General features: G+C 41.3%; 2 protein-coding genes across 3 annotated transcripts; both read right to left on the reverse strand.

Annotated features, from left to right (window-relative positions):
* Nucleotides 1-1,329: 1,329 nt before the first annotated feature.
* On the reverse strand, nt 1,330-7,428 carry bbs7 (Bardet-Biedl syndrome 7). 2 transcript variants are annotated; one of them, XM_024383159.2, is made up of 19 exons: nt 6,876-7,428; nt 6,591-6,656; nt 6,405-6,467; nt 5,874-6,049; nt 5,437-5,623; nt 5,275-5,347; nt 5,061-5,177; nt 4,711-4,841; nt 4,427-4,511; nt 4,157-4,259; nt 3,752-3,944; nt 3,513-3,587; nt 3,357-3,422; nt 2,985-3,124; nt 2,724-2,888; nt 2,476-2,585; nt 2,230-2,333; nt 2,019-2,142; nt 1,330-1,833 (listed from the first exon to the last, which is right to left on the reverse strand). In XM_024383159.2, the coding sequence occupies exons 1-19, from the start codon at nt 6,909-6,911 to the stop codon at nt 1,700-1,702; spliced, it is 2,148 nt and encodes a 715-aa protein (XP_024238927.2). In that variant the 5' UTR covers nt 6,912-7,428; the 3' UTR covers nt 1,330-1,699. The 2 variants fall into 2 exon arrangements, with proteins under 2 accessions (XP_024238927.2, XP_024238926.2); XM_024383158.2 differs by having other exon boundaries at nt 3,357-3,425.
* A 158-nt stretch (nt 7,429-7,586) lies between these two features.
* On the reverse strand, nt 7,587-14,782 carry tmem33 (transmembrane protein 33). The gene is made up of 8 exons (XM_024383160.2): nt 14,638-14,782; nt 13,740-13,814; nt 12,884-12,978; nt 9,758-9,945; nt 9,398-9,465; nt 9,029-9,162; nt 8,763-8,846; nt 7,587-8,597 (listed from the first exon to the last, which is right to left on the reverse strand). Exons 2-8 carry the CDS (start codon nt 13,791-13,793, stop codon nt 8,468-8,470), a joined length of 753 nt encoding a protein of 250 aa, XP_024238928.1. The 5' UTR covers nt 13,794-13,814; nt 14,638-14,782; the 3' UTR covers nt 7,587-8,467.
* Between the last annotated feature and the right edge of the window lie 1,242 nt (nt 14,783-16,024).

Genomic DNA, 16,024 nt, shown 5'->3' on the forward strand with positions numbered 1-16,024 from the left:
GTGGTTAGCAAGTAGCCTAGCCTAGTGGTTAGAGCGTTGGACTTTTAACCGAAAGGTCGCAAGATTGAAGAGATGACAAGGTAAAAATCTGTCGTTCTGAACAAGGCAGTTAACCCACTATTCCTAGGCCGTCATTGAAAATAAGAATTTGTTCTTAACTGACTTGCCTAGTCAAATAAAACACTTTTTTTTAAAGCACCTTTGGCAGCAATTACAGCCTTGATAATGACACTACAAGCTTGGCACACCCATATTTAGGGAGTTTCTCCCATTCTTCTCTGCAGATCCTCTCAAGCTCAGGCCAGGTTGGATGGGGAGTGTCACTGCACAGCGATCTTCAGGTCACTCCAGAAATGTTTGATTCGGTTCAAGGGACAAGTCTCTGGTCTCTCAAGGACATTCAAAGACTTGTCCCGAAGCCTAGGGTCATTGTCCTGTTAGAAGGTTAACCGTCACCCCAGTCTGAGGTCCTGAGCGCTCTGGAGCAGCTTTTCATCAAGGATATCTCAGTACTTTGCTCTGTACATCTTTCCCTCGATCTCCCTGCCCCTAAAAAACATCCCCATAGCATGATACTGCCACCACCATGCTTCACCGTAGGGATGGTGCCAGGTTTCCTCCTGACGTGACACTTGGCAATCAGGCCAAATAGTTCAATCTTGGTTTCATCTGATCAGAGAATATTGTTTCTCATGGTCTGAGTCTTAAGGTGCCTTTTGGCAAACTCCAAGTGGGCTGTCATGTGCCTTTTACTGACGAGTGGCTTCCATCTGGCCACTCTACCATAAAAGCCTGATTGGTGGAGAGCTGCAAAGATGATTGTCCTTCTGAAAGGTTCTCCCATCTCCACAGAGGATCTCTGGAGCTCTGTCAGAGTTACCATCAAGTTCTTGGTTACCTCCCTGACTAAGGCCCTTCTCCCCCGATTGCTCAGTTTGACTGGGTGGCCAGCTCTAGGAAGAGTCTTAGTGGTTCCAAACTTCTTCCATTTAAGAATGATGGAGGCCACTGTGTTCTTAGGGACCGTCAATGTTCCAGGCATTTATTTTTTGATACACTTCCCCAGATCTCTGCCTCAACACAATCCTATCTGGGAGCATTATGGACAATTCCTTTGACCTCATGGCTTGGTTTTTGCTCTGACATGCTCTGTCAACTGTGGGATCTTATATAGACAGGTGTGCGCCTTTCCAAGTCATGTCCAATCAATTGAATTTACGACAGGTGGACTCCATTCAAGTTGTAGAAATATCTCAAGGATGATCAATGGAAACAGGATGCACCTGAGATCAAATTTGAGTCTCATAGCAAAGGGTCTGAATACTTACATAATTAAGGTATTTATTTATTTTCATACATTTGCAAACATTTCTAAAAACCTGTTTTCGCTTTGTCATTATGGGGTAGTGTGTAGATTGATGAGGGAAAAAACTATTTGAATCCATTTTAGAATAAGGCTATAATAACATAACAAAATGTGGAAAAAGGAAAGGGGTATGAATATTTTCCAATGCACTGTATATAGCTAGGCCAACAGAATATGGCTTTAGACATAAATAATTCAGATTATGTAACATAATTCTAGTATCTTACACACAAAAAAAGACACAGCTGGAAAGTAAACGCTGTACTCTAAACAAAACAAAAGCTATTACAAATGGAGTGTAAAAGTTTGCATCCTCTTTGCTCAAGTTTGATATTATGCCTCATTGAAGAAATTCATCAAAGAATCCAAATCGTAGTTATCCAAAACTTCCAGCAGCAATGACACCTTTGTCTTCACATTCTGTCCTTTGAATTTGAATTTGTCGATGAAGAGGTCCGTTATCATACCTGGGGAAATAGAAGAACACACACACACAAGTTACTGTCATGGTAGTTTTGCATAACCATACTGTCAAATTAGTTTTGCACCCAGGATATAAGGATCATTGGCAAGCTAGGCTACTGTGATAGCTGAAAATGTCATTTGTTTTGAATTCTACTGAAACAAGAATTTTAAAGCAATATTTATATACCATAAAGTCTTTCCAGGTGAGCTGGTTGTTTCTTGTATTCCTCTAGCAGATAGGCAGACTCGTCTAGAATGTTACGATATTCAGGAATGAGGAAGTCCGCATTGCCCTCGTGAACCTGAAGCTCCTACAAAACACACAGTGAAATTTGAGCAAGTGTTGCAATATTAAAGTAGTTTCAATTACTTTTATTTTTTGCAACACTGGCACTTACTTTTAATGCGTCAATCAGCTGAACCTTTTTGGCCAATAGCAGCTGATACTCAAGCTTCGGATGAATCATCTTGAGTGTGTGGCCCACTGAATCGTCATTGATATCTGGAATTTAGAGCCGCAAATAAAATTGTGAGATAAGATAATATATGTTTTATTTCATGAACAGACATAACCGTTTCACTCCATTGTCGATAACTAACTAGTAGCCTAAAAACAGATAAAATTTAACTAGCTAAAGACCTACCATAAGAAATATCGAGATTGTTTTTTCTTTTGGTGGCTTCTTTGGAGAGGACATCCTTCAGTATGGAGATGGTGGAAATGTTGTCAGACTTGAAGTGGCCTTCCCCTTTACTAAAATGACAAAGGGGTTACATTTAAATGACAAAGGGGTTACATTGGTTACATTTACTTGGAAAACTAAACCAAGAACTCTGATTGATGCATATCCCAAAGAGGATAAATTAAGTTGTATTGAATTTAATTCCTAACCAGTACGTGGCTTCCAGCTGCGTTCCAAGGAAAGTGTTCTGGAAGTAGAAGGTGATATTCTCCCCTGCTGGAGTCTTCTCTGGGACCTCTGGCAAGCAGAAGAGGACCCAGGAGTGGATCTCTGCAAAGCTGAATTGGCCAACTAGACTCAAAGTGTTCATGGGTCTGTTTGGGGGATGGAGAGAAAAAGGGAGAGAATGAAAGAAGACAAAAAAAGAGGGAAATTGAACACTGTCTTTCTTTCAGTATCCTTATCCTTACCTGTCCTGTTCAATGGTGTGAGTTCTCTGGTGAAGGGACAGAGGTTTGATGAGGTACTGGCGTACCTGACAGGTCTTGGGCTGCAGGCGTGGGGTGATGTAGGCCTGTAGGGTGCCATATTGGCCCTCAATAGACCTCACCTGGAGAAGGGAGAAGATGCTGTTACACAAGTCATGAGAACACACAGCAGTGTTGCCCATAGCATTGCAGAGGCAGGTGAGACTGGGTGGGAACTGGAGACTTAGTGGTACTTCTATTGGTTGCAATTTACAATTTATTATGAATTGCCATGAGTACAATTCTAAATAAATTGTTATTGTGCTAAAATCAGTAAGAACTGACTAAAACATACTCTTTAAAAAAATCTCTCACCTTCAGCTCAAGCCGTGTAGTATTTGCTTGGCATCTGTACGTAACGAGGAGAAAATTGCCTTTTGGCTGCTGGAACAGAAGACATAATTAGTGCCTTGAGGAATCTAAAGCATTCACTTGTATTATTTGTATGCTCTCTGTACTAGGACATCTCACCTCTGAATCACATTCGCTGAAACTCACGACAGCAGAGTTCTTGTCGACATCCAGCAGATCAATTGGTACATCACTCTGTAAAGAAAACAATATTAATGTTACAATCCATGACAGAAATATCCACAAGTCATTGCATATTTGTATAATTAGCAGATCTCTCTCATGCAATAAAAACATACACATTTCTCTTTCGTGTTCAATACAGAACATAAATACAGAGTCAAGTTAATTTGTTTCACCTGCAGCAGCAGATTGTCAATGGCCGTCTGCACTTCCAGGGTCAGGCTGTAGCTGGCGTCATCCTGACACAGGGTGAACTTGTCGTTGACGCTGAACACGGGCATGGCAGAGACCGCCGTACTAGACTGCGCGGTTTGCTGGTACTTCTCACGGCCCTGAACGACCTTCATCTGCAGTTGGTCTAGCTCTGCCCTGAGGGGGACAAGTGCTGTGGGTTCATACTGGGAAAATTACAACAGACAGCATCTTTCCTCATATTTAAGTTAGCTAACTCAAATTTTTGCTAAACACAGGATTTTACTTTGGCTGTTGAATTAACCTTGCCAACACTGAGTTTTGCTTACAAAGTTCCATTGATATATATTGCAAATGCAGGTGACAACAACAACTGTCCACAAGTATACCTGAGAGCTGCCACTTTGCTCTGGGTCTCCCGACTCATCTTAACTTCATCTCCAGGGCCTGCCTCTGCCTGCTGGGGCTCTGTAGTCAGCCCTGTCACCCATCCTGGACACACACATATTATTTCAAGTCGCTCACAACTTTGTATCTGTATCTCCTATAGAGCACTTATTGGGAGCAGCAAACAGTCAGCGGACATTAGTTTTTCTCACTAGTGTTTTTTTTTGTATAGCTCTTGTGCATAAAACCCTCTCCTTTTGTTAATAGCTCACCTGTGTACGTGGCTGTCAGAACCTCGTCATAAGACTCCTTCCCAACACAGCCACCCTGGATAGAGGTGACGCTCTCCAATAACACCTGGTGGACAAGACATGGATTTCTACAATATTCTCTCAACTTTGGGACAGAAAGTTTGTTATTTATTTGACAACAAAAATACATTTCTATCACCCTTGAATTAAAATACATTTATTTTTTCCCCCTGAATTTCAGATGATATGTACAACGCCAGTAGAATGTGGCATAAAATAATGAAAAATATTATTTGTGGACTTACATGCTCAAAGCGCAATGTGGGCTCATTGGAGCTGTCAAACCCATAGACCTCCACTGTCCCATCATCCCTGCCAACAAGGATGTCTTTCACCCCGTCACCCAGGATATCATACGTGTCGATGCACAAAACACCTAGTAGAAACAGCCATAGAAGAAGAAAATGTGGAATAAGCTCAATTAATGGAATGATGCTATATGACTGAATGATGTCTAACATGGTAAGTCAATGTTAATAACATTCTTACAATATACAATGATAATACATGTGCTAATTGTGTTTCAGTGCATAGGTACTCTGAGTCTGACAGATGAAACATATACTAGTTTTCATCTTCATTAACAGTACTGTACCTCCTTTCTTTTTCTCATTATCAATCTCCCATTTAGAAGAGGAAGAGGAATCAGTTATCCTAATCAGTCCCAGTTTGCCATCCACAGTTCCATAGAGAATGTCTTCGCCATTAGTCCCTAAAGCAGACGGTGGGGTAGAAGTAGACCAGTTTGCTGTAAGTACAGGGATGTGTGAAATGTACATTTGAGTTCAGTATGAGGATTTTATACTCGCCTCCATCTCGATTGTACAGCTCCAAAACTGAGGGAGGACCAGGGACTTCAATATCATACACAAGCTCAGATCCCTATGGGCAAGAAAACACAAACTCACTGAAGTACTCGTTGAAGTACTTATATACTCATACTGTAGTACTCACAAACAATTTCCATTCACCTGCAACACTCTGAGAACTCGGTCTTGACATGCCAACACAGGGACAATGCGGCCCAAGTTCTCAGCAGGCAAGCACACAATGTCATTAATTTTGTCTCCAGACAGGTAGTAGTCTTGATCCTTGCAGTCACAGTAGTGGTTGTAGATGTAACTCGCACACACAAAAAGGTCTGCTCCTGAAACGTGCCTGAAAAACACATTGTAGGCATGAAAGAAAACACACATTGTAATATAAAGCAGCACAAAACACACCCACAATTCCCCTTATTTATAAACAGATTAAAGAATGCTCCAAGTCTCTTTAAAAATTAAAGCTAGACTATTGTCTCTCAAAACCGTACTCCCAAGTCTTGTTCATCACTGTTGACAAACATGTGTAGAAGGCTTGGAACCAAGGCCAGGTAACCCATAATTCACACCAAAAAGTTAAAACTCACATGGCATTGATGCTTTCTGTAAGGTTGGCCTCAAAGGACAGGAACTGTTTGCCTTTCTTGGTATATCCCTTCACTTCCGAGCCAGCACACACAAAGATCTTCTCCTGTGGGGTTCCAAGAGCCCCACCAAGGTCCAGCCTTGTTATCTTCTGCCCTGGCAAAGTCTTGAACACAGGCTGGAAAAGATAGGTACAATCAACGTTCATGGAATGAAACTTTATTTATTCATTACACAATGACAAGGGAAACTTGTCTATTAGAGGGCACAGTACCCATGCCATCGAACCGTACAGGGTCAGCTGCAGAGAAGCTTTCCTGGTGCAGATAGGGATTAAGCTAAGTGCCTTGTTCCTGTGCACAACGGCAGTAGGTATTCATATGAAGTCCATGAAAGCAGCTGTATTCTGCTAGCCTTTGGTGCCAGTCTGGCTCTGATTTAGCCAACGGTGATTAATGAGTAGGCTCCAAAAAAAAGACTGGCACCCAGGAGAGTATTTCAATGTTGTTAAATATGTAAGACCCAATACCTACCACAGCTTCTCCTTTTTTCATCCCAAAACAAGTTATCACACCATCATGATCAGCAACAGCAACCTGAGACACACAAAACGACATTTCTAACTCAAGAGTACTTGGGACATTGTTCAAATATCATATTCCAACACACAAGGTCTATTTATGGGTCACCTCTAATAATGCACATTCACATTACAGTACCTTTTGGGTTGCTTTGCGTCCCAAGGCAGGGAGGAGCCTCATGGTTTTCTGAGATATCACACCAACCTGTGTCGATGAATGTGACAGCCAGAGTCAGTCAGTATCACGAGTCATCCAGTTACTTAAGGTAAAATTGGCAGAGTACAACAACAAAAAATCAAGCTGTTCAACTCTTTTTCCATTCAGGCTACTATTTAGCCATAACATTAGTGACATGATCAGGGGTCGAAATATAGGAAAAATCTACCTCGTTGAATTATCTAGCAAAACATGCAATCCAGTTACCTGTAGATAATCAATTCGGTTGAGGTTTATCTCCATGTTCTTGGTTTGATGTGAGTGTTTGGTCAGCAAAAACTAGTATGCAATTCAATTGATTAGCTCGCTATCTAATAACGTTCGCTTAATTATCCAAAAGGTGTCTGTCCAGTAACGTTAACCTTTTACAATCAACAACAACAAAAAATCAGACCGGCGTTACAGGTATCTAAATCAACGTTAGCTAGCTAATAAAGATAGCTGGCTAACATGCGAGGTGAACAAAGAGCATTTTGTCAGATTGGGATTATTCTGTAATAGGGATTAGCCTCGTTGGCTAATTTAGCTGTCTCGCTAAAACTGTAGTCAGAATGCACGTTGCATACTCTGACGTATTAGTATATTCTATATAGCCGCCACATCGTTGTTTGATTTAGTTCAACCATAACGTTAGCTAGTTTATCGACATTATAGGAGTTAGAAAATTAAGGTTATCGAAATAACTAGCATCCGATTCTTCTGCGCGCACACTGGACCCGTTACCATGGACAACGTTGTTCGTTTGAAGAAGCTTCAATATCATTGGGTGATGGTGATTGTGGTGTGATTCAAGCTAGATTCTGAATGGTTTAGCAGTTCCAGTATTTTTGTCTTCCTGGATAGTAGAAAGTGGCCATCCTCTAAGAACCAAACCAATAAAATCACCAATGCTCCAAAAATGAGTCAAAGAATACTAACTGATACGAATCATGTTTATATTAGTGAATATGGAGGTTATAAATCTCATTCAACAAGGTCATTTCTTTCATTTTTTGATTGAATAGAATGGAGAAATTTATTCCAGCTATACAAACATCTTTTCTCTACAAGTTAAATAAAGCCATTTAACATGGGTGTGCACTGAATCGGAAAACTATAGGGATATTAGCCACAAATCAGTTCAATTGAACCTGAATTTAAATAGCATTTTTAATAGGTTTTCTAATTGAAAATCTAATCTAAACTTGAATAATCTAAACTTCAAATTCATAAGAGTAGAAATGTGTTAAGACAAAATCATAACCAATGCTTTTCGTGTAAGAAAAAGAACATATAAAATGGAATTAGTGGATGTAAAAAATAAAATACAGAGCAACTGACATCGCCTTTGAAAAGCACAATTTGGCAAAATTTGGCTATTAAAAAAAATAAATGACTGCAACGATGTATAGTACAATTTAACTATCTAATCTCAGAAGTTAGTATTTTATTTAACGATAAGAACAAGTATTTTCCATGACAAAGACATTTAACCATCACAAGGTCAATCCTTAGAAGTAGAACACATCAAATAGTCAGCTGGTGTTTATTCCCAAAGAGAGCGAGAGAGAAAAGGGGGAGTGAGTGTTCGGCTGTTCCATAAAGCCATATTGAAAACAATCAGTTTTCAGTGCGTCGCAGTCCGAGCCTCAGCCTCCGCTGTAGCGTATGAACAGAGCAGCAGGAAGACAGACCAGACTAACATTCAAAAGGTTTTTTCCCTTGCTCTCAAAGTTGTTGTTCGTCCATCCTGCTCGAGTTGAAATGCTGCCACGCCCCTTACAGTACAAACTATGGTTGTGTGGGAACAGGAAGTAAGGTCACACTGCGGTGGGGGCCAGGCGGCTCATAAAGGAGATACTGTTGAGGCACATCTTTCTGAAGAAGGCGGGGCAGGCGGGCTTCATGACGAAATGTTCCAGCAGAATCCGCAGCTCTGAGAATAGGGTGCTGGGAGGGGTAGACAGGGAGATTAGGGAATAGGGGGAAATGATGGTTTCAGAAATGATTTAATCAACATCACATACCTAGAAACACATTATTCGCCATATTTGATATTGTACAATTATCCTACATATGAACATTTCTGCACAAAATTCAAATGAGGCTACTTACCGGCAATATGGGTTTCTCCTTGATGTATAGCGGAGAGTTAGAAACCTGTAGTAAATGAAAGGCTGCAGCAAGCTTCCCTGGCCACTGTAAACACAAAGACCAAGAGTTAATCAAGTGACTTGAGTAACCAAGAGTTAATCAAGTGACTAATCATCTCAGTTCATAGTGGTATTGTAAGACATCAAGAAGGAAAAACCCTAATCTGACTTCAGTCTTAAGGTACCATACATATGTGCTGACAAATTTACCAAGAAATAGAAACATACCTGAAGAGCATGAATATGGTGGCTGGCATGAGGAAGATCTCATTGCAGGCGATGAACTTCAGGATGTTCTGCTGGTTGGCCGAGAGCTTGTTGAGGAAGTTCCTCATGAAGAGAAGGCTATTGGGGCCCATTGCCTAAAAGGGGAATTATACACATCAGGACCTTACACACTGTACATTTTCCATTAATGCCCTAAAATAGGAAATGTCTAATGAGGAGAAATTTGCAAAATTACTATTTTACCTAACCAAGACAGGTAGAAGGGTATTTTATAAAATACCATTTTCAAGTGTTGGTTATGCTTTACCCAACTGACTTTTTAATGGCTTCACGAACATTGAAATGTTTTGGAATCAAGAGGATACTTACGTCAAGAACCTTCTTTGTGTAGGTGGTTGCATGAAGCAATGAGAAGAGGAAGACTGGGAATATGCTCACTGTAGACTGCGGTTAAGTGGCAAACAGCATTAAAAATGTACAATGCAAAATAAACACATTTAAGGTCAGCATCAAATAGTGCTGTCAAGCAATGCCTTTTGTTAATAGGTTTAGTAGGTTTGCATAACCGAAACCACGACCCCCAAGCATTGCAAAACCTTCCTGCAACACAATTGGCCTTCTCCCCAAACCAGTTTGTTGGTGATATACCAAACTCTAGCTTTATCAGAGACCTTTATGACAATAACCAAGGCATGGTGATAAGGCCTTTATCTATGGTTGAGAGGATACTTGTAATGGGGTAAGAGTTGACCAGGATGAGGGAGTATAGCAGGTAGTGACAGCTGTCCTCTTGGAGTGCCTGGGCTAGGAAGGCTCTGCTGAGCTGGAAGTGAGGAAGCCGCTGGTGTAGCCGCAGAGCACTGGTGAGTGCGTTGGCCAGCAGCGCACGCTGATAGAAATTGGCAGCCGCCTGAGGTCTGGAATATGTCAAAAAGAAAGAGAAATTAATTACTCTGAGGGAACTCAGACTGGTTAACTATCTCTACTTGCACATTCATCTTCTGCACATCAATCACTCCAGTGTTTAATTGGTATATTGTAATTACTTCGCCACCATGGCCTATTTATTGCCTTACCTCATTTGCACACACTGTATATAGATTTTTTTCTACTGTATTATTGACTGTATGTTTGTTTATTCCATGTGTAACTGTGTTGTTGTATGTGTCGAACTGCTTTGCTTTATTCTTGACCTGGTAGCAGTTGTAAATGAGAACTTGTTCTCAACTAGCCTGGTTAAATAATGGTGAAATAAATACATTTTTAAAACTATACTGAACAAAAATATATTTTTTAAATTCAACAATTTCACTGAGTTACAGTTCATAAGGAAATCAGTCAATTTAAATAAATACACTGCTCCAAAAAATAAAGGGAACACTTAAACAACACAATGTAACTCCAAGTCAATCACACTTCTGTGAAATCAAACTGTCCACTTAGGAAGCAACACTGATTGACAATAAATTTCACATGCTGTTGTGCAAATGGAATAGACAACAGGTGGAAATTATAGGCATTGAGCAAGACACCCCCAATAAAGGAGTGGTTCTGCAGGTGGTGACCACAGACCACTTCTCAGTTCCTATGCTTCCTGGCTGATGTTTTGGTCACTTTTGAATGCTGGTGGTGCTTTCACTCTAGTGGTAGCATGAGACGGAGTCTACAACCCACACAAGTGGCTCAGGTAGTGCAGCTCATCCAGGATGGCACATCAATGCAAGCTGTGGCAAGAAGGTTTGCTGTGTCTGTCAGCGTAGTGTCCAGAGCATGGAGGCGCTACCAGGAGACAGGCCAGTACATCAAGAGACGTGGAGGAGGCCGTAGGAGGGCAACAACCCAGCAGCAGGACCGCTACCTCCGCCTTTGTGCAAGGAGGAGCAGGAGGAGCACTGCCAGAGACTCCATGAGGGTGGTATGAGGGCCCGACGTCCACAGGTGGGGGTTGTGCTTACAGCCCAACACCGTGCAGGACGTTTGCCAGAGAACACTAAGATTGGCAAATTCGCCACTGGCGCCCTGTGTTCTTCATATATGAAAGCAGGTTCACACTGAGCACATGTGACAGAAGTGACAGAGTCTGGAGACGACGTGGAGAACGTTCTGCTGCCTGCAACATCCTCCAGCATGACCGGTTTGGCGGTGGGTCAGTCATGGTGTGGGGTGGACCGCACAGCCCTCCATGTGTTCGCCAGAGGTAGCCTGACTGCCATTAGGTACCGAGATGAGATCCTCAGACCCCTTGTGAGACCATATGCTGGTGCGGTTGGCCCTGGGTTCCTCCTAATGCAAGACCTCATGTGGCTGGAGTGTGTCAGCAGTTCCTGCAAGAGGAAGGCATTGATGCTGTGGACTGGCCCGGCCATTCCCCAGACCTGAATCCAATTGAGCACATCTGGGACATCATGTCTCGCTCCATCCACCAACGCCACGTTGCACCACAGACTGTCCAGGAGTTGGCGGATGCTTTAGTCCAGGTCTGGGAGGAGATCCCTCAGGGGACCATCCTTCACCTCATCAGGAGCATGCTCAGGCGTTGTAGGGAGGTCATACAGGCACGTGGAGGCCACACACACTACTGAGCCTCATTTTGACTTGTTTTAAGGACATTACATCAAAGTTGGATCAGCCTGTAGTGTGGTTTTCCACTTTAATTTTGAGTGTGACTACAAATCCAGACCTCCATGGGTTGATAAATTTGATTTCCATTGATAATGTGTGATTTTGTTGTCAGCACATTCAACTATGTAAAGAAAAAAGTATTTAATAAGAATATTTCATTCATTCAGATCTAGGATGTGTTATTTTAGTGTTCCCTTTATTTTTTTGAGCAGTGTATATTAATCTATGGATTTCACAACTGGGTAGGGTGGGCTTGGGAAGGCATAGGCCCACCCACTGGGGAGCCAGGCCCAGCCAATCAGAATTTGTTCCCCCCCCCCAAAACAAGGCTTTATTACAGACATAAATACTCCTCAGATTCATCAGCTGTCCAGGTGGTTGGTCTGAGATGATCCCAAAGGTGAAGAAAATAGATGTGGAGGTCCTGTGCTGGTGTGGTTACACGTGGTCTGTGGTTGTCAGGCCAGTTGGACGTACTGACAAATTCTCTAAAACAACTTTGGAGGCGGCTTATGGTATGGAAATGAACATCAATTCTCTGGCAACAGCCCTGGTGGATATTCCTGCAGTCAGCATGCCAAATACAAGCTTCCTCAAAACTTGACATCTGTGGCATTGTGTTGTGACAAAACAGCACATTTTACTGTCCCCCAGAACAAGGTGCACCTGTGTAATGCTAATGAGGTGAGGTAATGCTCATGAGCCACACCTGTCAGGTGTATGGATTATCTTGGCAAAGGAGAAATGATCACTAACAATGTAAACAAATGTGGGGGGAAATTGAGAGAAATAAGCTTTTTGGGCATATGGAACATTTCTGGGATCTTTTATTTCAGTTCATGAAACCAAGGACCAACACTTTACATGTTGGATTCATATTTTCATTCAGTATACATTTGAGTATATCAAAATGGTGGAACAGTTTTGATCACAAAATGTTAAAAAGTGAATATGTGGTGGGATCGGGTGATCATTCCAGACATTAGATAATCCCATTAGTAATACATCTGTTTATTTAGCAGTTATGCATTGGTTGTCTCTGTCAGGTATTGTTGCTATATTGCTATGTGCACACGAAGAAAAATATTATCCCTGGAACTGAGTAAATATTAACAATAATGCAAAACCCAAACTGCAGTAGAAAACCAAACCCAATGACCAGTCCCTGTCATACAGTATTACTTTCTAAATAGACACATAGACAAAACAAACAATTGGAGCATTGACCCTTACCCTAAGAGAGGTAGAATGAACATTACTGAGCAATAGACGGTGAAGAGCCGCGAGAGCCACATTGCCGTCTCTAGTTTGTTAGCCAACATGAATTGCTGTGAAAAAAAAGAGTACATTCAAGTTCATAAGATTTAAAAAACTAGACAATCATCCACTGTAAAATCACCATCCACTGTAGGATCACAATCATAGGCCTATACAGTATCAGTATGAGAACTAGGGTTGCTGTAATCCAGATTTTCATACAGTTTTTGTACCATACCGGGGTATACAGCATTACCGAATGTGCACACAAGGGGCGCAAAAACAATTTAGGCAACAGTGATCTTGATTTCTTGGTTAGAGCAGAGACAGCTTGACATCTAGCCACTTCGCTAGCAAGTTATTAAACCAAATACATTGCTGGTGCCCTGAGCTGCATTAAATTTATTTGACATATCTTAGATTTCTTATAGTTATGAGCAGTGGCGTAGCATGTACCCTGTCTGTATTTCAAAGTAAGCCCAAATGTGAGAAAAAAAGAGAAAAAAAAGAATGTCTACCTTACTGCAATGACGTAATGTAGGGATGCAACTGAATACATAAAAATTGTTTCCCTTGCGTTGCACTACAAATCTGGGGCTGCACACATTTGCATGTTTTTGCAATTCAACTAAATTAGGCATCAGGCTGGATTTATCCTCCACCAAACATTCAAGGTAACAAAATGTCACAAGAGCGTGCGTAAAGTTACAACCTATGACATGCAGTGAAATGTGTGTAGAGTGGAGGTTCTACACTACAGAGTATGTCTAGTGGAGTATAAATCCAGCCTAACAAATACAATCTGATGAAAAAGAAGTGCATGATTACTCACCACTGTCCCTAATTGAGGGGAAGGAGGAGCACTTGTTTGCTCTGTGTCAGCCATCTTCTTGACTCTGGTTTATCCCTGAAAAGAAAAACACAAAGACACCGTTTAATGAATATCTTCTGGCACCCTGACATTGCAAGCCCACTTGAAATGGCAAGAATGATACAATGCTGCTTAGTTCTAGTTCTTTCAGGTTTAGGCCAACTTGATCTCTGTGTCTCTTGAAAAATGGTTTCATAATGATAGATTTAGTGAAACCTTGGATGCTAAGGCTAGTGATCTGAGAATATGTTCACAGATTAACAGGCAGAAGAAGACAGTCACTTGGCTTGCAAGCAAAGCGTGACATGTTCGTGAGCTGTTTTGATATGTGCAGTAAAGACGTTAAAATCAAAACTAGTTAGCAAGCTAAAACGTTTAAACTGAATCAAACAAATTTTAGTTATCAGACTTAAGGTTAGCTAGTTAACGTTAATTAGGTTAGTTAGATGACAATTCTTCTCTCATTTGTTCAGTTGTAAATAAGCATTGACGGAACACTGGCGCTGTCCAGCTAGCTGATCTGAAGGTAACAATTATTAGCCAGAAGTGAGACAGATCCAGGAAATGATAAATAGCAAACAAATGTGTTGGCTTTATTTAATTAATTGTGAAAACGTTAGCAAGCTGGCTAATGTCAGTTAATAAACGAGCTAGCCTAATGTACGCTAGCTATTAGCTCATATAGGACTGCCTCCACTAGAATGTTCGGCACTTGCTTGTTAGCAAGCTAGCTAGTAACGGTAGCTCAGTATTTGTCTAGATAGCTAGCTCAAAAAGCATTGTGTGTAGCTAACGTTAGAGATTATCTGCGTGGACTGTCTGCAATGTAATTCGATTTAGACTATTTCCCGAAAATTACCTGAAACTGTCGAGATCAACGTTAGGTGTCACTTGTACCAGTGATTGTGTTATTTTGTTGGCTAATTTTGCTACTGTAGCTAGCTACTCAGCCATCTGCGTCGTTCCTACCAAAGACAGTATGAAGATATGCAGTAACTGCTTCTCCCTGATCAAGTTGTAGGCGACTTTGGTTAGCTAGGCGCGTGCGCAGAAACACGTTCACCGGGTCTAGAGGTCGTCTCGCCGAAATGTGCTTGTGCATGCCATCAAAAAGACACTCCTTCGATATAAAGTTGTTTTCGACAAAAATTAAAACGTGTCACTTTCATGAGGCTGGAGTAATAACATGTTCCGCTACTTAATACATTGGCTCGAATCTAGGTAGTGCCTTCACATTTCGAGAAAAATTTGTTTCAATTCTCTCATTGGGCATGTTTAAATTGTAAGGCTAACTTGCACGATTCGGTTTACCGGTTTATGTGTGGATTAATTGTCAGAGTAGAGGACCTTGTACATTTCAGGTAAATTAACAACTCAATGTTTATATCCCAGGACAAATTAGCTAGCAACAGCAAGCTAGCTAAATAGAAAAAATTAGCTAACAAGTGCTAGTTAGCTAAATATCACACACTCACAAACTGAAATCATATTTGTGCACATTATACAATCAATTAGTGAGAGAGAGAGCCTCAAACATCACATACATGTTTTAAATATTTACTGTACACATGAATTGTGGCAAATTGTTGGAGCTAGAAACACAAGCATTTCGCTACACCCTCAATAACATCTGCTAAACATGTGTGTGTGACTGATTTAAAATTGGTTCCCTTTTTATGTCTTCAGTCACATTCACCTTAATCAAAGAAAAACACCCTAATAAAAATAGAGCCTCACACAATGAAGTTGGTGAAGAGCAAATGCCGAAACTTGTAGTCTACTGCAGTCAACTTCATGACCTGATCACATGATTTTTGTGAAGTTCATGCAGTCAACATGTAAACTCAAGTCTTAAAGTCTTTTGCCCTAGAATGCAACACACTTTGGAAGGTGGCGACCAATGACAGTCAACAACTTGACAAAAGTGATCGACTCGAACGCGCCCATTGACTTCTCAAACCCAGGCCTGGTCTCCCAAGTTTGCGTTCCCGGGAAGTCTCTCGACGTTGCGTCTCTGGGTTTAGAAACTCTGTGGTTTCCACTGTGAATTAAAATTGATCAGCTGACCTTGCACCAGAAAGGGAAAAATATATCGCGATGTTTGTAGACGTGACCAAATTCTTTGTTTTTATTGTATTGTAATGAAACCGGCAGGGAGCAGGTCTCGAACCCTCGACCTAAGAGCCCGAGGGTCCGGCGCGCTATCGACTGTGTCGCAAAAAGCATGCTCGTGCTGCTGAGTCGAT

Source organism: Oncorhynchus tshawytscha, linkage group LG21, assembly GCF_018296145.1.
Source record: "Oncorhynchus tshawytscha isolate Ot180627B linkage group LG21, Otsh_v2.0, whole genome shotgun sequence".
Lineage (NCBI taxonomy): Eukaryota > Metazoa > Chordata > Actinopteri > Salmoniformes > Salmonidae > Oncorhynchus > Oncorhynchus tshawytscha.

Bases quoted from the DNA above. Each gene is read 5' to 3' on its own strand.
- bbs7 (XM_024383158.2), bottom strand. From the start codon at position 6,911: ATGGAGATAAACCTCAACCGAATTGATTATCTACAG. The intron at 4,512-4,710 runs GTAAGTCCACAA...CTTGTCCACCAG, and splicing joins CCACATTGCGCTTTGAGCAT to GTGTTATTGGAGAGCGTCAC. The intron at 3,426-3,512 runs GTGAGATGTCCT...CTTCTGTTCCAG, and splicing joins TCAGCGAATGTGATTCAGAG to CAGCCAAAAGGCAATTTTCT.
- tmem33 (XM_024383160.2), bottom strand. From the start codon at position 13,793: ATGGCTGACACAGAGCAAACAAGTGCTCCTCCTTCCCCTCAATTAGGG. The intron at 12,979-13,739 runs GTGAGTAATCAT...TTTTTTTCACAG, and splicing joins CCCCTCAATTAGGGACAGTG to CAATTCATGTTGGCTAACAA. The intron at 9,946-12,883 runs GTAAGGGTCAAT...GACATATTCCAG, and splicing joins TTCATTCTACCTCTCTTAGG to ACCTCAGGCGGCTGCCAATT.